This window comes from Callionymus lyra, chromosome 16 (genome assembly GCF_982586985.1).
Source record: "Callionymus lyra chromosome 16, fCalLyr1.hap1.1, whole genome shotgun sequence".
Lineage (NCBI taxonomy): Eukaryota > Metazoa > Chordata > Actinopteri > Syngnathiformes > Callionymidae > Callionymus > Callionymus lyra.
This window is the reverse complement of record NC_141833.1, coordinates 19,636,898-19,660,953: the sequence shown is the minus strand read 5'-3', so window position 1 is coordinate 19,660,953 and position 24,056 is coordinate 19,636,898. Positions and strand designations below refer to the sequence as shown.

Below are 24,056 nucleotides of genomic sequence, written 5' to 3'. Positions count from 1 at the left end.
GAAACTTTGTTTTTCTTGAATAATTGAATGAAATCATTTCTATATTGAAAGGTTGCATTTGTGTTTATTTAATATTCAAATTCAGTAATATATTTATTAAAGGTTGTTGTTTTTTTTTGTTTTGAATTAAAGCGATAGATTCAATACAAGTATTTTCAAAAATAAATTTCGCATTGAGTTTGATATTCTAGTTCCAATAATTAAAAAAACAAAAACATTATATACTTTTTTAATTCTTAGCCTTTTGAATTCAATACAAAAATTTAGCTCGAATGTTCTTTTTATAATTGGAATTTTGTGGTATTTTTAGATTAGATTGACTTCATTCAATCATTTTCCAATGTATTTTTATCTAATAATTGAATAAAAAAATGTCTTTATTGAAAGGTTGAACTTTCAACCAATCACGCGACACGACGACGGTCATGTGACCTACTTTTATCAAGTAGCCAAACTTTTTATATTGAATTCAAAAGGCTACCGGTTCAATGTTTTGAATTTAGAAAATGTATTTTTGTATTAGTCGGAATCAGAATGTCAAACTCCATGTGTAAAATAAAGTTCATTCATTATTTTTAAAAATAAAAATAAATAAATTTAAAAAAAAACAAAACAAATTCAACCTTTAAATCTAAAAAAAAATTGAATTTAATTATTAAAAAAAACGTATTCAACCAATTAAAAAAATGTAATTTAATTAATTGATCAAAAAATAATAATCAAATGCGTAATGAAAACAACAACATTTCAATAAAGACATTTCAACCATGAAAAGTTTAATATTCTGACTTTATCATAATGTTTTATAACGTTAAAGGTCATTTAACGGCCATCTTGTGTTCACACGACGTCAAACATCTCCCGGAGCCACAGTTCATAAACCAGCCCGGGGTTCACGTGTGTCGAGTGGGTAATATCGCGGCCGCAGACGTCCACAGACGCAGATTAGTGCCGACGTGTTGAAAAGGGTCTTGAGTCACGCAGCTGTAAACAAGGTGTGTCGGCAGATGGAGTTCGTTAAAAGCGGCGCAAACACCTCATGGTCACACGTCGGCGGCGTTTCCTCGGAGACTCGGCTCACGTCGAGTCACGTCTACAAACCACTTGTCGCCTTTTCTAGTTTGACTTTTTTACGACGTCGGCCGAGTGACAGGAACGAACTCCTTCCTCTCGCTGGACTTGGAAGTTCGGTTTTGCACCTTTTTCTTTCGCACTCGACTCCGTGAGTTGATCTGGAATGACGTTTAATCGCAGCCTTTAATTGGGGGCTAATGGTCCGTCCCTTTAATCCGTCCGTAAATAACTTCTTTTTTTAAGGAGTTCCACTTTGTGGTCGACGCTTGGCAGGAGTTTTGTAATGGCGGGCAGTCGACGGGAACGGGATAAATGTCGACTCGATGGTTTTTCACTCGCTAAAGGTTGATTAGCAAACACTTAGTCCTCTAACGCGGGGGCCAATCGGATCCCTCGGGGGCCACGTTATAAACTGGGCCCAGTATATAAAATAAATCAAAATAAATATTTAAAGATAATTATAAGTTCATTATACAATAAGATTAACCCGTCCTTTGAATTATTTATTTGTTTTAGTTTGTATTATTCTATTATCAATGTTTTATATTATTTATTATTGTTTTTGTTAATATTATTTCTCCAATGTGGGAAGAATAAAGGTGTATTAAAATTAATTGAACAATACATTTTATTTTTTTATTTTTGTTTTTTGGTATAAATCAAAACACTTAGAAGCTATTTTATATTACATATATATATATATATATAGTAATAGTAATAGTAATAGTAGAAAGTAATAATTAAAAAAAATAATTAAAAAATGATGATAATTATTTAAAAAATTAGATACAACCTTATAAATAGTAAAAATAATGAATACATTATAAATTATCCTAAATATATCAATAACAATAAACATTTATAACGAGGCAAAAACTACTAGAACTACAACTTTTTATTGCACACCCTTTGGAGACAATACCTCAATATATATATATATATATATATATATATATATTGAGGTAATATATATATATATACTGTATATATATATATATTAACTATTCATTGCATATTATATAATCCAAATACCTCTACCTTTTTATATGTAATTATTTTGTAATAACAACAACGAAAAATCTAATAAAAAAAAGGTGAAATGTAGTTAGAATCAGAAAACTTTTATCGCCAGTTGTGTGTTTTTTTGTTGGTGGCAAAATAGAATAAACATAAATATAAATAAAACAAAATACATCCAGTTTAATTAAATAATATTGATTAAATAATTAGGAAATTAGCAATTTAATTGTGTAATATTTCATGTTAAGTATTCTCCACCAAAACGACAGATAAAGGAAAGAAAAGAGAAACAAAGATGTTGATTGACTCACGTCTGTTAAATAATGACATTGTTGGTCGTCAGCAACATTTATAAATGATTGTTTTAATAGTTTTTAAAGTGATTCTCTGACCTCGTGAAACAATAGTAGCTGATTTGCTGCCGCGCCCATATTATTGAGTGTTGGTTTATGACTGGTTTTCCTTCTGGTCCACAGCTGGCGATGAGAGGAGCTCCAGGCCCGGCAGGTATGACGGGCAGATCCGGTCCACTGGTGAGTTCACCCACGTTTCAACTACTGATCTGATCGTCGCCCCTGAAATCATGGGGCGCTCCGTTTGCTTCACTGGTCCTGACAAAACACCAGTTCAGATCAGTGATAGAAGATAGTGACAACGAGAATATACTTAATATTATAGATTATTTTTATTAAAAAATCAGAGTTCATTATATTATTTAGTTTGTAAATATTTGGCTATTTTACTATTTTTTACATCAAAATCTCTTTTAAAGTTAAGAAAGCATCACATTTCTGTCCTCTTTTTTTTAAATTCTGTATAAAATTTAAATGTGTTTAAATCTCAATTAAAAAAAAAATTGAATAATTTAGTGTTACAAGGAATTATCAACATTGGATTTTTAAAGCATCAAATAAAAAAATCAAATTAAAAATCAAAATTCAAATTAAAAAAACATCAAATTTCTGGCAACGTGTAATAATGTCAGTGTTAAATTAAGTAATAATTGAGTGTAACAAATATTTAAAAAAATATATTTCAAAAGTAAGTTGTTTAAAATAAACATTATTAAACATTGAATTCCTTAACGCATTCAAATTTGGACTTAATGTTTTAATGCATTGAAATAAAAACAGAACAAGTCAGATTAAAAGTCTGGTTTTGTTGTAAAAATCCTATTCAAAGTCTAATGTCACATATTTACTTCCGTAATTTAGACTTTCCTACACTAAGATAATCAAATCCAGCAGTTTCACTGCTTTTATTGTTCTGGACGTGAACAAAAAAAGATATTCTTAAATATCAATTTAATTAATTGTTACTTAAAAGAAGGATGTGTCTCGCCTGCAGTTGATACAGAACTCTGCAGCGAGAATTCTGACCCGCTCTAGTAGAAGAACTCACATTCGTGCAGTCTTTTCCTTGATTTTCTGAGACTGTGTTCCTATGTTTGTCCTGGTGTTGTCTTGACCTTTTTTTAGTATATATTTTATTAGTTTTGTGAGTATTGCTTTGATTGTTTAAGCGCTTTGTGACCCTGGTCTGGAAAAAACGCTCTACAAATATAAATTACTTACTTACTTTACTTACTTAAAAGATTATTTTGTTTTCACTCAGGTGGTCTCTCTGCAGTTTATACTTTTTTTTTTCCTATCGTCCAACTAACAGATCAAGTAGTTAAAGTTCTTTCCTGTAGCACCTCAGAACCAGTAACTTAGACTTCCTTTTGGCTCAGCTCTTTTTCCTCACTGCATGCATCAGCCTAATGCAGCCTTACAGATTATAAATTCTGTAACTAGAGCTCCTGTGTCGTGATGTGTCAACGTTCAGTCTCTTGAATTTACTGTCATTTTCTAACAGGGAAACTCTGGTGCTCCGGGAGCTAAAGGAGACTCTGGAGACTCCGGTCCACAGGTAAGAGTTTTATTGGTCCAACAAGAAGGAGTTTTGGATCCAGTTCTTTATTTTGTGATAGTTTAGTATTTAATAAAAGGTAGTTTATGATGCGGTTTCACGATACAAAAGACTAGTGTTTCTGAAGCTTCATGAAACAGTGTCATTATCTTCAGATTCCACTAGGTAGCGTCTCTGCTAGGGCTGAACAATATATTGGTAAAATATTGAGATCGCGATTTTGGCATGTGCGATTTGCATATAGAAAACATGTGCAATAATTAATAATTTTTTTATTGTATAAATCAAGCATTTCTTAAATTCGCACTTTGACCAATCAGTGTCACGTTCTGTAAAGTTGTCAATTTGTACTTCTATGTCTCGTTGTTGTTTACGTCTCCGTCCGTCTGTGAACTGTGCGGCGCAGCTTGATAGACTCGGTTGCTATGGCGCTATTGCCGGCACGCTGACTTAGCTCAGTATATACACGGAAGTAATACTAACTTATGATCTAGTCAAACACTAGTGATCCAGTCACTCGTCTCTTTCAACCTCCTTTGTTAAAGCAACATATTGTAAGAACTTTTCATCTCGTCTCAGTTGTTTTCTTATAAGATCGTGAACTTCCAAACAAACCTGTCCGTCTTCACCGTATGCTAACGAGCTAAGTTGTTAGCGTCATTTATAAAGTGTTATGTGTGCGTGTACAAGGAGGTGGATTTATTATTGATAATAATTGATATAAAGTTTTCTATTTTTCTTTAAATCCCCATTTCTTAACACAAAGACAATGTTTTTTACTGAATGATTTGCTTCTTGACTTCTTCATGGTTCCGTCTGCAGGGCCCCAGAGGACTTCAGGGTTCCTCCGGCCCTCCAGGAAAAGCAGGAAAGCGGGTAAGAAAAGTGCACTTCCTCTCTTTAAAGCTGCAAAATCTTTTCAGGAACATCCCGCTGTTTTATGAAATCAGCTGCACACGATTACCAACATCCAGTCCAATACGAGATAATCCTTCCGTCTCCTTATTCCACACAATGGTGAGTCACCGGTTCTGACCCGGGTGTTTGTTTGCCCAACAGGGTCGCAACGGAGCAGATGGTGCTCGGGGAATGCCGGGAGAGGCCGGAGGAAAGGTAAAGCCGACGCGTACGATTGTGTTTAAAACGACGAGAAAAAAAAAAACTCACTTTGTTGTTTCCAGGGCGACAGAGGTTTCGACGGACTCCCCGGACTTCCTGGAGAGAAGGGACACCGGGTGAGTGGTGGCCCCCGGGGGTTCAAGGGCCTTTTTTAATCTGTCACGGTCGACGCTGCTCCGAGGAAACTTCAGAGACTTATGTTTAGTTTGATGGATGTTAGCGCCCCGGTTCGGTTTTAGCCAGCCACGCTTCCAGAACCACATGGTCAGTCTCCGACCCGGGCCAGGATCCCAGCGAGTGGTAGGTTGTGGAATTCAGGAGCCCGTAGAGAAGCAGAAGGGAAAGAATCCCAGAGGCTTATTTGTGGGAAGCCTCGGGTTCCTGATCCTATACCAGGGTAATTGTAAGGTCTTCTTATAGAGGATCTAGAAATACAGACGCTATGATGTCCTTCAGAGCTTCGATGACGAGTCTTTTTTGTTTTCTTGCCGTCGACCCGAGCTGGTGATGAACTTGTGATGTCGTCTGCAGGGAGAACACGGCCCCACAGGTGCTCCGGGGGCTCCAGGAGACGACGGCCAGAGAGTGAGATGCTTTACATTTTTCACTTTTTTTTTTACAATTTTTCCTGCCAGAAAAATCATTTACGATTCCTAAGTGTGTTTCAAGGAAATAAATCAGTGTCATCAGGATAAAAAATGGTGAAATATTTTAAATATTTATCTTTTTTTAACTTTTTTTTTTATTAATATGTGTTTTCTTTTGTTTATTATTATTATTATTAATTTATTTTATTTTATTTTATATTACTTAGATTTATTTTTATTGAGATTTATTATATTTTATTTTATATTAATAAGATTTATTTTAATTTGATTTATTTTATTTTATTGTGATTTACTTCATTTTATGTTACTTATATTTATTGATTATTTTATGATTATTAATTCATTTTTAGGCCAGAAATTAAAAATTAACTGAATTAAGAAAATGTATTTCTGAATTATTGAAATAAGAATATTAAACTGTTGTTTAAATTCAATAGTTAAGAAAATCAACCCTTTAATGTACATATTAGTGAATTCAATCATTAAATAAAAACAAGCTGAGAAATTCTTTAATTAAAAGATTCCTAAAGTAAAATGTATATATTGTTTAATTTTGATAAATTATTTTAATTTTGATTTATTTCTTTTATTTTATTGTGATTTATTATATTTTATTTTATATAACTTGGATTTTTTTCTTTTTTATTTAAATTTCTATTTATTTTATTTTATTTTATATTAATACGATTTATTTTATTTTTATTGTATTTTATTGTGATTTACTTCATTTTATGTTACTTATATTTATTGATTATTTTATGATTATTAATTCATTTTTAGGCCAGAAATTAAAAATTAACTGAATTAAGAAAATGTATTTCTGAATTATTGAAATAAGAATATTAAACTATTGTTTAAATTCAGTAGTTAAGAAAATCAACCCTTTAATGTACATATTAGTGAATTCAATCATTAAATAAAAACAAGCTGAGAAATTCTTGAATTAAAAGATTCCTAAAGTGAAATGTATATATTGTTTAATTTTGATAAATTATTTTAATTTTGATTTATTTCTTTTATTTTATTGTGATTTATTATATTTTATTTTATATAACTTGGATTTTTTTCTTTTTTATTTAAATTTCTATTTATTTTATTTTATTTTATATTAATACGATTTATTTTATTTTTATTTTATTTTATTGTGATTTACTTCATTTTATGTTACTTATATTTATTGATTATTTTATGATTATTAATTCATTTTTAGGCCAGAAATTAAAAAATTAACTGAATTAAGAAAATGTATTTCTGAATTATTGAAATAAGAATATTAAACTATTGTTTAAATTCAATAGTTAAGAAAAGCAACCCCTTTAATGTACATATTAGTGAATTCAATCATTAAATAAAAACAACCTGAGAAATTCTTGAATTAAAAGATTCCTAAAGTAAAATGTATAAATTGTTTAATTTTGATAAATTATTTTAATTTTGATTTATTTATTTTATTTTATTGTGATTTATTATATTTTATTTTATATAACTTTGATTTTTTTTTTTTTTTTTTAATTTCTATTTATTTTATTGTGATTTATTATATTTTATTTTATATTAATACGATTTATTTTAATTTGATTTATTTTATTTTTATTTTATTCTATTGTGATTTACTTCATTTTATGTTACTTATATTTATTGATTATTTTATGATTATTAATTCATTTTTAGGCCAGAAATTAAAAATTAACTGAATTAAGAAAATGTATTTCTGAATTATTGAAATAAGAATATTAAACTATTGTTTAAATTCAATAGTTAAGAAAATCAACCCTTTAATGTACATATTAGTGAATTCAATAATTAAATAAAAACAACCTGAGGAATTCTTGAATTAAAAGATTCCTAAAGTAAAATGTATATATTGTTTAATTTTGATAAATTATTTTAATTTAGATTTATTTATTTTATTTTATATAACTTGGATTTTTTTCTTTTTTATTTAAATTTCTATTTATTTTATTGTGATTTATTATATTTTATTTTATATAACTTGGATTTTATTTTATTTTATTTCAATTTCTATTACTTAGATTTATTTCACGTTTTATTTATTTTTATTTGATTTTATTGTGATTTATTATATTTTATTTTATATTACTTAGATTAATTTCAATTCTTATTTATTTTATTGTATTGTGATTTATCATATTTTATATTACTTAGATTAATTTCAATTCTTATGTATTTTATTGTGATTTATTATATTTTATTTTATATTAGTTCGATTTATTTTTATTTTTATTTATTTTATTGTATTGTAATTTATTATATTTTATATTACTTAGATTAATTTCAATTTGTATTTATTTTATTGTGATTTATTATATTTTATTTAATTTTAATTAGATTTATTTTAATTGTAATACCTTTTTAAATATAATTAAAAGTTAAAACATTCAATATTCTCATGATGTACCTTCATAACGACTTCAACTCTGTGTTCCCCTGAAGGGTGAAGACGGCCAGGTGGGACAGAGGGGCGTCGCCGGAGAGAGCGTAAGTCATTGGATAGAATTCCAACGTCTCCTCACTTGGTCACAAATAGCTCTGATCTTAAAACCGCATCAGCAACAGGAATTTTTCTCTGCGTTCATAACCGTCTGCATTCCTGTCTGCTCGAGTCATCGCGATCCACCGACTGACTAAGTTCATTTCCCACAACTACCCCTCTCAGCAGGGGGTCACAGTTCATTCACAGTCTGTGACCTAAAGATTTATGACCCACACATTTCAATGTTAACCTGTAGCTGCTTAATTAAACCACACGGGGTCAGTATTTAACAATTCCGTGTGTGTATAAATGAACTTTTAAATATTGTGTACATTACAATTATTATTATTATTATTATTAATCTGTTAATCCGTTTCTTCTCCAGGGTCCCCGGGGTCTGCTGGGTCCAAGAGGGTCCCCTGGTACTTCAGGACAGAGAGTATGTTCCAGAATTGTTACTTTCAAGTATATCTTTAAGGGATTTTTTTTTAAATATTGGTTCTTTCTTAGGGTCTTCCTGGAATCGATGGTCAAGGTGGTCCCAAAGGAAACATGGTGAGAAGCTTTTTTGACTTTAATTGTGATGTTATCTTGTCGTACAAGTGCAGGAAAATATATTATGAAATGTTTTACGAGCTTAAGTGATTTACAAATGACGCTTTGTTGTCTATTCGCTGCTTCATTATGATATATATAAACATAGTTTTCAAAGGTTTAAAATATGATTTATTATAAGATTTATTCGTATATTATTATGCAGGATGTGAGCATAATCCACTCTTCTCTTTCAAAATAAAAGAAAATTGCTTTTAGGTTCATCCACTGGCGTCCAGATCAGCAATACTTACAGATATTATATTTTATTTTATATTTCTTAGATTTGTTTTACTTTAATGTATGTGTTTATTGTATTTTACTGTGATTTATTATATTTTATTTCATATTACTTTTGTTTATTTTAATTTAATTGATTTATTTTATTGTGATTTATTGTATTTTATTTTATATTTCTTAGATGTGTTGTTATTTAATTTATTTTATTGTGATTTATTATATTTACTTTATATTACCTAGATTTCTTTTATGTTTATTGTTTTTATTTGACATTCAGTCTATTTTTATTTTTATTTAAAACAATATGTTAGTTTTCTTTAAACGAAAAAAAAAATCTAGCAAAATCAAGTGGAAGTTTTTTCCAAATATAATTACTACTAATTACTACTACTTAATACTACTTACTAATACTTTTGATGGACAAAAAAAAAAGCCAAGGTCCTAAAACGAAGATTCCAAAATTTAAAGAATAAATAAAACCTTTTCTGCTTGACCTTTGACCTCATGGGGCCACACTTTGCTCAGGTCTGATCCAGAAGAAGATTCGACATCAGAATGAAAAGTTAAAGACGAACTAAAACCAAAGCTTTAAGAAGCTAAAAGTGATTCATCATCACGTGTTTCTTCACAGCAGGAAAACTTCTGGGGTCACTGAGTGAAAAACTCCGTTTACATCATAACTTATGTCGATATAAACACATGACAAGACTTAAAGAAAGCTGCTGGCGTGGGGTCAAAGGTCAAAGAATTGAGACATCACGGTTTACACGAAGTGAGATAACGACTCGTGACCTGTGAGGGAAGAAGATCCTAGAACCAGGTCCGTGCCGTCCGGTCGCTCTCGTCCTGGGACGACGGGAACCGTCCCACGCGGTCCACCTCAGGAGAAACAAACGCTCCTAAGAAAAGTGGTGTGTTTGACGTTTGTGTTGCTCAGCGGCGCCTTCGCTCACAATCGGTGTTTGTGTTGTAACAGCTGCAGCCGTTTCCTCACGCGTTCCAGCTGCTTTTGTGTGTGTTTGTTTTGTGCGTCACAGCAGGGAGGCTTTTGTTAGTCCTGATCCATACCCAGACGGATCCACAGAACCGGCCTTTAACGATCGGTACCAGATTCTCTGCAAGAGTGTAATTAAGAGCTGGGTTTTTATTGTGTGGAAATAATAGTTTTTAAAAAAATAAAATACAAGGTTTTATTTGTGGCTTTTGTTTAACTCAAAAGAGTTAGAAACACACACTTGTGTTTAATTGTTTGTAACTAGTGATGGAGCTTCATGAAACAGTGTCATTATCTTCAGAGTCCACTAGATGGTAGTGATGTGTTGATGAAGCTTCATGAAACACTGTCATTATCTTCAGAGTCCACTAGATGGTAGTGATGTGTTGATGAAGCTTCATGAAACAGTGTCATTATCTTCAGAGTCCACTAGATGGTAGTGATGTGTTGATGAAGCTTCATGAAACAGTGTCATTATCTTCAGAGTCCACTAGATGGTAGTCATGTGTTGATGAAGCTTCAAGAAACAGTGTCATTATCTTCAGAGTCCACTAGATGGTACTGATGTGTTGATGAAGCTTCATGAAACAGTGTCATTATCTTCAGAGTCCACTAGATGGTAGTGATGTGTTGATGAAGCTTCATGAAACAGTGTCATTATCTTCAGAGTCCACTAGATGGTAGTGATGTGTTGATGAAGCTTCATGAAACAGTGTCATTATCTTCAGAGTCCACTAGATGGCATCTCTGCACTAAATACATATATATAATGAGTAAAAAAGTATAGAAAAATATAAATATTTTTGATAAATAAAGAAGTTAATAAACTCAATTAAAATGAAATAACAGTTTATTGGATTCAAATTTCAAAATCATCTTCAGTCTGACTTTTAAAAAAAGTTTAATTTCAACTCATCTTTGTCTCGTTCAGGGTCCACAAGGAGAACCAGGCCCTTCCGGTCAGCAAGGTCTTCCCGGGACTCATGTAAGTCTCCTCGTCTGTTTTCCAAATCCCTCTCTCTCTCTTCTTCTTTTTACTCTTCTTTAGTTCTCTTCTTCTTCTTGTTCTTCACGTCGCTCTCAGCGTCTGTCTTCACCTTCTCGTCCTCCTCACTCAAGAGTAACTGGAGCTTCAGACGACGACTCTTGCTCTTCTGTTTTGGTCATCAGGCGTTAAAAGTCTTCTTTTCTCTTCCCTTCGCTCGAGTGTTTCTGCTGAAGTCTCTGCTGAAGTATCTGCTGAAGTCTCTGCTAAAGTCTCTGCTAAAGTCTCTCTGCTAAAGTCTCTGCTAAAGTCTCTGCTAAAGTCTCTGCTGAAGTCTCTGCTGAAGTCTCTGCTAAAGTCTCTGCTGAAGTCTCTGCTGAAGTCTCTGCTAAAGTCTCTGCTAAAGTCTCTGCTAAAGTCTCTGCTGAAGTCTCTCTGCTAAAGTCTCTGCTAAAGTCTCTGCTGAAGTCTCTCTGCTGAAGTCTCTGCTAAAGTCTCTGCTAAAGTCTCTGCTGAAGTCTCTCTGCTAAAGTCTCTGCTAAAGTCTCTGCTGAAGTCTCTGCTAAAGTCTCTGCTGAAGTCTCTCTGCTAAAGTCTCTGCTAAAGTCTCTGCTGAAGTCTCTGCTAAAGTCTCTGCTGAAGTCTCTCTGCTGAAGTCTCTGCTAAAGTCTCTGCTGAAGTCTCTCTGCTAAAGTCTCTGCTAAAGTCTCTGCTGAAGTCTCTCTGCTAAAGTCTCTGCTAAAGTCTCTGCTGAAGTCTCTCTGCTAAAGTCTCTGCTAAAGTCTCTGCTAAAGTCTCTGCTGAAGTCTCTCTGCTAAAGTCTCTGCTAAAGTCTCTGCTAAAGTCTCTGCTAAAGTCTCTGCTAAAGTCTCTGCTAAAGTCTCTGCTGAAGTCTCTCTGCTAAAGTCTCTGCTAAAGTCTCTGCTGAAGTCTCTCTGCTAAAGTCTCTGCTAAAGTCTCTGCTAAAGTCTCTGCTGAAGTCTCTGCTGAAGTCTCTGCTGAAGTCTCTGCTGAAGTCTCTGCTAAAGTCTCTGCTGAAGTCTCTGCTAAAGTCTCTCTGCTAAAGTCTCTGCTGAAGTCTCTGCTGAAGTCTCTGCTAAAGTCTCTCTACTAAAGTCTCTGCTAAAGTCTCTGCTAAAGTCTCTGCTAAAGTCTCTGCTAAAGTCTCTGTTAAAGTCTCTGCTAAAGTCTCTGCTAAAGTATCTGCTGAAGTCTCTGCTGAAGTCTCTGCTAAAGTCTCTGCTAAAGTCTCTGCTGAAGTCTCTGCTGAAGTCTCTGCTAAAGTCTCTGCTAAAGTCTCTGCTAAAGTATCTGCTGAAGTCTCTGCTAAAGTCTCTGCTAAAGTCTCTGCTAAAGTCTCTACTAAAGTATCTGCTGAAGTCTCTGCTAAAGTCTCTGCTAAAGTCTCTGCTAAAGTCTCTGCTAAAGTCTCTGCTAAAGTCTCTGCTGAAGTCTCTGCTAAAGTCTCCGCTAAAGTCTCTCCAAGGTGTCACAACAATCTCGTTATCGATGCGAAATGCAGGAAAAAACACTGTTTTCCGTGACTAATGGTGAAAAACTGCTTCGATGTTCGAGTCTCACGACTGGTGCTGATCACTGACGTCTTGTGTGGAATCAAACTTTTATTTTCAGAATATAAATGAAAAATAGTTGAAGTCACTTCAGTGGAACATTGAACACATGTCTATATATGGTCACATGACCTAATAATCTGCATATATATCATCATTGATCGATGAGATATGTTCCTGATTCATTTCAGCATCTTTTAACTTTAAATTTATTTTAATAAATAATATTTAATGAAGATTAATCACTAAATACTTTTAATCTTTTATTTTAAGATGCAAAAACCTTTTCTTACAAATGGATGTTAAAATATTTATAAAGGAAATGCACTTAGGAGTAGGATTTTTTAATAATATTATTTTAATTTTTTAATTTATTTCGGACCAAAATGTCATTATTTATATGTATAAGAAGAAAGAAAATACACCTTGAAAAAACTGTAAATAAAGCAAAAAAAAGGTAGCAATAAGTAAATATTTTAAGTACTTAAGTAGTAAGAAGTAAATAACTTCAGTAGGAAGAAGTAAAGTAAGAAGAAGTAAATAGCTTAAATAGGAAGAAGTAAAGAACTTAAGTAGGAATAACTAAAATAGGAAGATGTAAAGAACTTAAGTAGGAAGAAGTAAAGTAGGAAGAAGTAAAGAGTTTAGGTAGTAAGAACTAAAATAGGAAGAAGTAAATAACTTAAGTAGAAAGAACTAAAGTAGGCATAAGTTAATAAACTTAAGTAGGAAGAACTCAAATGGAAGAAGTAAAGAACTTAAGTAGGAAGAAGTAAAGAACTTAAGTAGGAAGAAGTAAAGAACTTAAGTAGGAAGAAGTACAAATCTTAAGTAGGAATAAGTAAAAAACTTAAGTAAGAATAAGTCTAGAACTAAAGTAGGAAAGGTAAGGACTTAAGAAGGTAAAAGTCCAGAACAAAAGAAGGAAGAACTAAAGTAGGAATAAGTTAAACACTTAAGTCTAGAACTAAAGTAGTAATAAGTTATGAACTAAACTAAGAAGAAGTAAAGAACTGAAGTAGGAAGAAGTAAAGAACTAAAGGAGGACGAAGTCAAGAACTTAAGTAGAAATAAGTAAAGAACTAAAGTCCAAATCATCTAACATGCTTGTGGTTTCTCACAGGGTCTCGTTGGTCCTCAAGGTCCCATCGGACCTCCTGGAGAAAAAGTAAGTCTCTCTAAACCACAGGCTTGATTCTGCAGAAGCTCTGCTGAGTCGGCGTGTTTACATGTGAAGAGACAAAATATCTGGAGTGATCCTTGAGAGGATCATAGTTCCAGACGACACGGTTCCTAAACCCCATCTCTCTGCAGGGACCTCAAGGTAAACAAGGCCTGGCTGGACTCGGTGGTGCCGACGGCCCTCCAGTGAGTAGAACTACACACTCCACACACACTTTGATGGAAGGTTCCCTGAAGTCATGCTCTCGTCTGTAGGGTCACCCTGGAAAGGAAGGTCCCCCCGGAGAGAAGGGAGTACTCGTGAGTCAAGCTTCTTTCAACTTAACTTTATTTAAAAAGTGTTCAATAACACTTTGTAATGGTTTCATCTTTTTGTTTCGCTCATCAAGGGTCATCCGGGTCCCATGGGATCTATAGGCTACCCGGGACCCCGCGGTGTCAAGGTAAAAAGCTTTTGCTCTGTTTTCTCCTTTAATTCAAGTCTTTTATTCGATCATGACAATAAAAGAGTTTTTTTTTGGTGTGAAATGACATGTTTTTCTTTTCTGTTTAGGGCGCTGAAGGAATCCGGGGCCTTAAAGGAGGCAAAGGAGAAAAGGTAAATACTTGAAAATCCATTTTTCTACCTAAAATGTGTTTTTTTCATCAAACTACTTCCTGTCGAGCTAAAAGCTCTTTCAGCGCTAATGATGCGCGGAACATTTAAAGAGATGAAAGCTTTGTTTATTCAGAATTATTTCCGCTGAGCTAGATTGTCCTGATTCTTTTTTTTTCACGCTAATTTATTTTATAAGTCGTTTAATTTAGAATAAAATTGAAAACCCTATAAATACACATTTGTGTCCAGATGTGGTTGATGGTGTTTATTTTTTTATAGCTCAATTGACGTTTATTGAATGATTTAATTTTGTTTTATTATATTTTTTATATATTTATGATTGTATGTGTATATATATATATATATATTTTAATGGCTGGTTTAAAGGATATTATAAGTTAAAATAAATGAATAATGTTGAGAAAACGGATAACAATTTGATGGTAAAAAAATAATAATAATAAAGAAATTTGTCGGGTTTAAAAAAAAAATAAAATCCAAAATTGCACATTCATTGTGGTTGTCACTGTTGTTCTAATTTAATTTATGTTTATTTAATCATTTCATTCCTTATAGGCGCTTTAAAAATAATAATTACCTACACTAACTTACCTAGTTATTTAGATTTAAAAAACAAATATTTACTCCTGCCAAGTTGTTGCCATGAATTTTAACTCAAATCGATTTTATGTTTTCTTTTGTTTCTTAACTCCATAAATGCACATTTTTGTATAGCAGTGGTTGTCAGTGTTTCATTTATTTCTACTTCTATTTACATTTATTTAATGAATTAATCTTATTTTTCTTTTATATTAAATCTTTGCATATAATTGTGTATATAGACATATTTGTATATATATATCTGGTGAGTTAAAAGGATATTATGAGTTAAAAGAGTAAATATTGAGAAGAAATCTATAATTCTTGGGGAAAATATGTCATTACAAATCTATTTTACAAAAAAAACAATTATTTCCACCGAGCTAGATTTTTTTTTAAATTTAAATTTAGATTTTATTAGTCGTTTGTGTCCAGCTGTGGTTTAATCGCTTCATATAAGCCGCTGCACTTTGATATGTAACCACCAGAGGTCACTAGAGTAACATATTTGGAACAGTCTCGTCGCCTCAATTGATGTTTTCATTCAATTACAGCGATTTTTTAAACAGATTCTGATTCTCTTTCATCGTCTTAAGATTCTGTGATGAATCCTCAACACCTGTGTTTGTGTCTCAGGGAGAAGATGGCTTCCCGGGCTTCAAGGGCGACATGGGTCTCAAGGGCGACAAGGTGAGACTCCGACACACTCCGGGTGTTTGTGTCGTGGTATTCAACGCAGGTGTGTGTTGTGTGTCGGGGCCGCGTAGGGAGAACTCGGCGTTCTAGGACCTCGAGGAGAAGACGGACCCGAGGGCCCGAAGGGTAACTCGGGACCCAACGGAGAACTTGGATCTGCAGGAACCTCCGGAGAGAAGGTGAGAGAAGTTTGTTGAGGATTCTTAACCAACCAAATACTAGGACTAGTCATTTTACAACGTTAGCAAGAAGCTAATTTAATCACATTTCAACTAATTATAACAACTTCTTCAGATCTTTCACTCATATTCTGATTAAACAAGATAATGACCGGTTGTTCCCAGGTTAGATAAGAAGTTCTTAAGTGCTACTGTCTTCTTAGGTGTGCTCATAAGAATGCTCTGAAAGAAGGGATTGTTTCCCAGATTGGTTAAGAAGCTCTTAGGTGCTACTGTCTTCTTAGTAGGGCTCTTAAGAATGCTCTGACAGAAGGAAGTGCTTTCTAGATTAGTTAAGAAGCTCTTAAGTGCTACTATCTTCTCAGGAGCGCTTTTAAGAACGCTCTGAAAGAAGGGAGTGTTTACCAGATTAGTTAAGAAGCTCTTATGTGCATGGATCTTCTTTGAATTGATCTTTAAAATGCCCTGAAAAAGAAGGTGTTTCACAGATTAGTGAAAAGGTTCTTAGGTTCTACTTTCTTTTTAGTAGGGCTCTTAAGAATGCTCTGAAAGAAAGATGTGTTTTCTAGATTAGTTAAGAAGCTCTTAAGTACTAATATGTTCTAAGGAGTGCTCTTAAGAAATAAAAGCAGGAAGTGTTTTTTATGAAAACACACTATATCTTAACTGTTTTCAGTCCAGTACATATAACATATAAAACTTGAAGACTTTACTTTAACGCTCCTTCTTAGCCAAACCTTACGTACGTTATCAAATTTGGGAAAGAGTAATTATCAATGTCCTACATTTATTTATGTTCATATATATCTATATGTAATGTAATCCGTTCTTGATAACATGTTCTCCTTGGCGGTGGTAATTAATTCTTACCGGTCCTAGCGAGAGTCATTAGCAAATCGTGTATATTTACGATGTTTATATATTTTAAAATGTTGAACAATAAACATGTTTTGTTTCCTCCTGTTCAGGGAAAACTTGGAGTTCCTGGACTGCCAGGATACCCCGGAAGACAAGGTTCAAAGGTATGAAATAAATCAAATTAATAATAAAACCAGAATAAAAAAGAAAATATATATATATATATTTTAAACTATGTTGGTAAAAGAAAAAAGAAGGATCTGCAAAGAAAATGAGAAATATTTTCAACAATATATTTAACAATATATACCTATAACAAATATATCAGTGATTTTTATATTATCTGATAAATGTTTATTCATATAATTGTGTGGCACATAAAAGTTCCCAAAACACCCCAAAAATTAAAAATCTTAACTATCAGTTGGAACCTCAGGTATGATCAATTCTGGTTGATCAATACTTCAAATTAAAAATATATTGTATTAATGCAAAGGCAGATTAAATCGTGTTTATTCTATGTATAGTTTTGCTGCAGTATTTATTTGGGCTCTATGAGGAATCATTGTCGGCTGGATTTCATTTCATTTTCCTCTAAAAATGAAAAAAAAAGAAAGTTTTCATGAATAATCCGCTGGCGTTCGTCATCTCTACTCTGCAACATCAACGTTCTAAAATGTCACGTCGTCCCCATGAGTTTGTTCAGGGTCACGGTCTTGGCCCATTTGCTTTTTTTATCAGCACGAGTCGCTCTATCGGCTCCTGTGTTTGTTGGCGACTGCTTCCTGACGCTCCCTCGGTTCCTCGCGTCGTTAGCCCCGATTCGTCGCTGCTTCACTGGACGCTCTTATCTACGGCGCACACGTCGGGCTCGTCCGGCCATTACTTCACTTCCTGCTGCCGACGCCGTGTTACGCTTTGAATATTCTGCCCACGACGTCGCCACCTTTGTCAACTCTTGAGAAAATATTTCTGCATTTACTTTAAGTATTTAGTTGAAGTAAATAAATATCTCGCTATACTCATGTTTTACCGACAAATCCATCAGTTAATGTCGAGTTGACAACGTCGATCTACTTCCTCCTCATGACGTCAACTTCCTGTGACATTAAGTAGTGACGACTTGAGGAGGCTTCGTGTTACCTCATTAGCATGAGGATCATTAGTATGTTAGCATGATAGTTGCTAGAGTCATTAGCAAGAGAGTTATTAGCATGTTAGCTCGAGAGTCACTAGCATGAGAGTCATTAGCATGTTAGGACAAGAGTCATTAGCATGTTAGCTCGAGAGTCACTAGCATGAGAGTCATTAGCATGTTAGGACAAGAGTCATTAGCATGTTAGCTCGAGAGTCACTAGCATGAGAGTCATTAGCATGTTAGGACAAGAGTCATTAGCAGGGTCAGCACGAGAGTCACTAGAATAATATTCATTAGCATGAGAGTCATTAGCAAGCTAGCATGAGAGTCATTAGTATGTTAGCACGAGTGTCACTAATATTTTAACCAAATAGTCACTAGCATAAGAGTCATTAGCATGTTAGCTCGAGAGTCACTAGCATGAGAGTCATTAGCATGTTAGGACAAGAGTCATTAGCAGGGTTAGCACGAGAGTCACTAGAGTAATATTCATTAGCATGAGAGTCATTAGCAAGCTAGCATGAGAGTCATTAGTATGTTAGCACGAGTGTCACTAACATGTTAGCAGAAGAGTCACTAGCATAAGAGTCATTAGCATGTTAGCATGAGAGTCACTAGCATGAGAGTCATTAGCATGTTAGGACAAGAGTCATTAGCAGGGTTAGCACGAGAGTCACTAGAATAATATTCATTAGCATGAGAGTCATTAGCAAGCTAGCATGAGAGTCATTAGTATGTTAGCACGAGTGTCACTTACATGTTAGCTAAAGAGTCACTAGCATAAGAGTCATTAGCATGTTAGCATGAGAGTCAATAGCATATTAGCACGAGAAACTTGGACACAACAAAATGTTAACTTGTTTTTAAGCAAAACATTGACTAGATAACATTTAACTCTCCTTTAAAAAATGTGTATTAACTATTTTTTATTACCTTATTCATCTTTGTATTTCGATTCTTCTCAAAACTCCAGATTTTATTTGTTCATTGACACTTGTGACCATGGAACTATTTTCCCCTATAGCCCGCATTATTAAATAGAAGACAACAATACAAAAAGTATATATATTTTTAAATATAATCATTAAAAATACATGAGTTGAAATACATTTGATACTGAATAATAACAAAAATAAAGAATTCATTACAGTTAGATGATGGTTTTAAGACCATAAACAAAAATATATTTATTTTTTTCAGGGTTCCAACGGCTTCCCAGGATTCCCTGGTGCAAACGGAGAGAAAGGAACAAGGGTAAGAACCATCTTTTTTTAAGGTCAAATATGGTCGTGTGTGTGTATATATGTGTGTGTGTATTTATATATATATATATATATATATACTGTATATATATGTGTGCGGGTGTATGTGTGTGTACATATGTTTATATATATGTGTGTGTGTGTGTGTATATATGTGTGTGTGTATGTATGTGGATATAAGTGTGTGTGTGTATTTATATATATATATATATATATATACTGTATATATATGTGTGCGGGTGTATGTGTGTGTACATATGTTTATATATATATGTGTGTGTGTGTGTATATATGTGTGTGTGTATGTATGTGGATATAAGTGTGTGTGTGTATTTATATATATATATATATATATATATATATATACTGTATATATATATGTGTGCGGGTGTATGTGTGTGTACATATGTTTATATATATGTGTGTGTGCGTGTATATATGTGTGTATTTATAAATGTGTATGCGCGTGTCTACATATATGTGTGTGTATTTACAAATGTGTATGCGCGTGAGTGTATATATATATGTTTGTACATATTTGTGTGCGCGTGTGTGTATATGTGTGTATTTATAAATGTGTATGCATGTTTATATATATATGTTTGTGTATATTAGATTAGATCAACTTTATATAATATATACAGTATATACTGTATATATAAAAATACATAAACATGTACATAATAAATACATTTATTTATTTCCATGTTCAGGCAGCAGAGAATACATTGATAAGTACGTAGTTAAAAGCGTCATGTCAGGGTCAAAAGGTGATGAGAAACGAGGGATGAAATAAAAGAAGGGTTAGCGATGGAACTGGTCTTCAGACAGACAGTGACGAGCAGACGACCTTGGAAACGGTGTCTTTTTACACCTGACCAGGTAGTTCAGGCTGTCGAGTTCCTCCGGGGAAACGACTTAACGAAGCAATTTGCTTCCATTTGTTTCCTCGACATGCGTCTGTGTTTCTAATGAAATATTGCTGCAGGAAATACTTTTGCAAACAAACTCACAAATGATGTTTTTTTTTTTTTGTTTTTCCTTCTCAGGGAGTCGCTGGCAAACCGGGCCCCAGAGGCCAACGTGGCCCGACGGTAGGCAATTCAACCGTCAGCCTCCATGATTTATGGCGCAGGAATGAAACGCTGCCGCCCGCAGCCTTATTGCATGTCTTTCCCAGGGAATGTTGACGTAGCGATGCTCGGGAAAAACAACATTAGCGATCGATTATTTTCTCGAGCAGTTGTCCTGTCGTTCGACGCCGTCTTTAGAGAGGAAATTAAACAACTGCGTGTTGCCTTCAGGGACCGCGCGGCGGGCGAGGAGCGAGAGGACCCACTGGAAAGCCAGGAGCAAAGGTGAGGATGTATAAAAGAAATTTAACGCCGGATTGCATTTGTTTGCGTCATTCGACCGTGTGGAGCTTTTTGTCATCACCTCTTCATTATCTGCCGAAAAACACAAACGCACAAAGACGAAATGAGACGACAAAAAACGGGGACTGCGTAGTATTTATCCATTAAGATGTTTTTTGTTATAAATGTGTTCCTGATAAATAGTTCCACTTCAAAATACATTTTTTAGGAAAGTATTGCATATTTTCTATCTATAAACGACATCATAATTTCGTGATACAGTTTCCCAAAGTGTCCTTGTTTTTAAGGTCCCCTAGATGGCGCTCTCAAATCTTTGACTTGGAAAAACTACTTTGATCCAACTTTTAAATTAAATGAAATACAATGTCATTTAGAACACAATTACAGTAGTTTACTTTGTGCTCATTTTTGGAAAATATTGAATATTTTGTTTCTATCAACGCCTCAAAGGTTTCGTGATACAGTTTGATACGGTTTCCTTGTTTTCAAAGCCCCATAGATGGCGCTCTTTGCTCTCAAATTCAGGACTCGGAATGAAACCACTCATTATTTAAAACATAAAATACAGTAGTGTACTTTGCTACTTCTACTGCTACTTTGTTCATCAGCTGTTTCATAAAATCTCATCAGTTGTTTCATGAAACATCATCAGCTGTTTCATGAAACCTCATCAGCTGTTTCATGAAACCTCAACAGCTGTTTCATAAAATGTCATCAGTTGTTTCATGAAACATCATCAGCTATTTTATAAAATCTCATTAATTGTTTTTTGTGAAACCTCATCAGCTGTTTTATAAAATCATCAATTGTTTCATAAAACCTCATCAGCTGTTTTATAAAATCTCATCAGTTGTTTCATGAAACATCATCAGCTGTTTCATGAAACCCCATCAGCTGTTTAATGAAACCTCATCAGCTGTTTCATGAAACCGCAACAGCTGTTTCATAAAATGTCATCAGTTGTTTCATGAAACATCATCAGCTGTTTCATGAAACCTCAACAGCTGTTTCAACAAACTTCATCAACTGTTTTATAAAATCTCATCAATTGTTTCGTGAAACCTCATCAGCTGTTTCATGAAACCACATCAACTGTTTCATGAAACCTCATCAGCTGTTTAATGAAACCTCATCAGCTGTTTAATGAAACCACATCAGCTGTTTCATGAAACCACATCAGCTGTTTAATGAAACCTCATCAGCTGTTTAATGAAACCACATCAGCTGTTTAATGAAACCTCATCAGCTGTTTCATGAAACCACATCAGCTGTTTCATGAAACCACATCAGCTGTTTAATGAAACCTCATCAGCTGTTTAATGAAACCTCATCAGCTGTTTCATGAAACCACATCAGCTGTTTCATGAAACCACATCAGCTGTTTAATGAAACCTCATCAGCTGTTTAATGAAACCTCATCAGCTGTTTAATGAAACCTCATCAGCTGTTTAATGAAACCTCATCAGCTGTTAATGAAACGTCATTGACCCTTAACTAGTCTTCTTTGTGTAAAGTGTTTATGTTGGTATTGATATTGATAAAAAATCATATTAAACTAAAAATACAGCAACGTATCAGGATCCTAACTATTTTTTCTCTACCCAGGGAACCTCCGGCAACGATGGGCCTCCTGGTCCACCCGGCGAGAGGGTCAGTAAGACTTATTACATCCAAGTCTGATTTACTGAGTAACTTCCAGGAGCTCAGATACAGAAGAACGAGTTGTGTGTTGATCAGTGTGTGATCAAAGTGTATCTGGATTTATTTCAAAAGGGACCAAATGGACCTCAGGGGCCTGTCGGCTTCCCCGGACCCAAAGGACCAAACGTAAGTTCCAAGAGAAGAAGTTTGTGACGCGAGGCCTGACATCTTCGTCTCTGTGAACATCCTCAGGGTCCGCCCGGGAAAGACGGTCTGCCTGGACACCCTGGACAGCGAGGAGAGACGGTGAGCGGGTCAAACAGACACTCGGAGTCTCTATGGTCCAGACCATCATTATTGCTTCTGTGTTTAGGGATTCCAAGGAAAGACTGGACCCCCAGGACCCGGTGGAGTCGTGGGACCACAGGTAAAGTCAAAATGTTGTGAGAAGAACTCACAGTATTTAAACCTTTCATTTATAGAAAAGAAAATCATGAATAAATCAAAAATATTCAGTTTATTAACGATTTTATGACCTTATAAAAACAGAGGCAGGCAAGTAGATTTTCTCGAGGGCCATATTTCATACAGAGGGGCCATCAAACTAAATTAAAGGAGCAAAAAAAGTAATAAATCAAGCTAAATACGCTTTATTTTTATATAACCTTTATTTAAGTGCAGTCATGTGGCCCCTGAGCTGTACTTTGGAAAGGTCTGTTTAAAAATATCCTTCACCTTAATTTAATCTCCTGGACTCGTGACTGGTTGATGCCAATACCAGTAGTTTTTTTTGCGATACCATGGTTTAAAAGTACACGTCTTAAGAAAAAAATAAATAAAAATCAATAGTTTTACAATTAAAGAGTTGTGATGGAAACATGTTTTTCCTCATAGATGCAAAAATAAACAAAACCAAAAACTATGATAGATTCAGAGTTGATCCGCCTTCAAGCATAATCACAAAACTTCTTCAAACATTTGTCTCATGGATATTCAAAAATATTATACTTTTTATCAGCGGTGATGAGCAGAGAAAACAAAAAGATAACATTGTTGTCTTATCAGTGTGTAAGTAATTAACAAAACCTAAACTATTATACATTCAAACAGCCTTAAAGTATAAAAATAACGTATGATTTCACATTTTCTTAAAAACCTCTGTGACTCTCCAGCTTCTGTCATCCGACCGATACTGTAAAGGACAAATAAAGTTTTATTCAAAGTAAAATGAGTACAACAACCCTCATTAAAGCATCTCGTATTGTTACATTAAACAACTTTATAGTCAAATTTAAGTAAACTTAAAGTAAAGTACAGTGAACGTGCACGTCTGTAGTTGCAGTGAAGGGTCTCTGTCAGGTTTTTGTTCGAAGTCTGAAGTGATTCCTCCTTTAATTTCCAAACTTCAAAGACGATTTTGCAGGTTTTTACGGGTTAATATTTACTCCACATTCATCCTCCTCGAATCTAAAGTATTTCCAAATGACACACAGAGTAGCAGGTTTATCAATAAGATGATGGTACTTACGGTCCCAAAAGAATCTGTTATTATTGTATTTTTCTTGCTAGTACCGAAGCATCGGTTCTTGACAACCCTACTCATGAGTCCCACCTTTTCTTTTTTTTTTTTACAGGGTCCTACAGGAGAGACCGGTCCAAGCGGAGAGCGCGGACACCCAGGATCCCCAGGACCACCCGGAGAGCAAGGTTTGCCCGGAGCCGCTGGCAAAGAAGGTGGAAAGGTACCAGCAGCAGATCAAATTGAAAAATATCAATCATCTGGCGCTAGAATAGCTTCCAGGCAAATATATTTAACCCTAAAAGACGAGAAGCTGTTGAAACTTCATAGACAGGATGTTGTATTTTTGCTTCCTCCCATCGTCCCTATTTGCTGCTAACGGTTTGTCTCGTCTGCA

The 24,056-nt window shown here is 34.1% G+C and overlaps 1 protein-coding gene across 1 annotated transcript in view; it reads left to right on the top strand.

Annotated features, from left to right (window-relative positions):
• LOC148064099 (collagen alpha-1(XI) chain-like) overlaps positions 1-24,056 on the top strand; it is a 115,845-nt gene that overhangs the window by 53,763 nt on the left and 38,026 nt on the right. The window contains exons 14-39 of the mRNA XM_087810885.1: positions 2,571-2,627; positions 3,952-4,005; positions 4,828-4,881; positions 5,065-5,118; positions 5,187-5,240; positions 5,656-5,709; positions 8,187-8,231; positions 8,612-8,665; positions 8,737-8,781; positions 10,986-11,039; positions 13,734-13,778; positions 13,925-13,978; positions 14,048-14,092; positions 14,182-14,235; positions 14,346-14,390; positions 15,627-15,680; positions 15,758-15,865; positions 16,834-16,887; positions 19,062-19,115; positions 20,173-20,217; positions 20,428-20,481; positions 22,105-22,149; positions 22,273-22,326; positions 22,393-22,446; positions 22,514-22,567; positions 23,775-23,882. Coding sequence (XP_087667011.1) covers positions 2,571-2,627; positions 3,952-4,005; positions 4,828-4,881; positions 5,065-5,118; positions 5,187-5,240; positions 5,656-5,709; positions 8,187-8,231; positions 8,612-8,665; positions 8,737-8,781; positions 10,986-11,039; positions 13,734-13,778; positions 13,925-13,978; positions 14,048-14,092; positions 14,182-14,235; positions 14,346-14,390; positions 15,627-15,680; positions 15,758-15,865; positions 16,834-16,887; positions 19,062-19,115; positions 20,173-20,217; positions 20,428-20,481; positions 22,105-22,149; positions 22,273-22,326; positions 22,393-22,446; positions 22,514-22,567; positions 23,775-23,882 — 1,452 coding nt within the window. The remainder of the gene's footprint in view (positions 1-2,570; positions 2,628-3,951; positions 4,006-4,827; positions 4,882-5,064; positions 5,119-5,186; positions 5,241-5,655; positions 5,710-8,186; positions 8,232-8,611; positions 8,666-8,736; positions 8,782-10,985; positions 11,040-13,733; positions 13,779-13,924; positions 13,979-14,047; positions 14,093-14,181; positions 14,236-14,345; positions 14,391-15,626; positions 15,681-15,757; positions 15,866-16,833; positions 16,888-19,061; positions 19,116-20,172; positions 20,218-20,427; positions 20,482-22,104; positions 22,150-22,272; positions 22,327-22,392; positions 22,447-22,513; positions 22,568-23,774; positions 23,883-24,056) is intronic.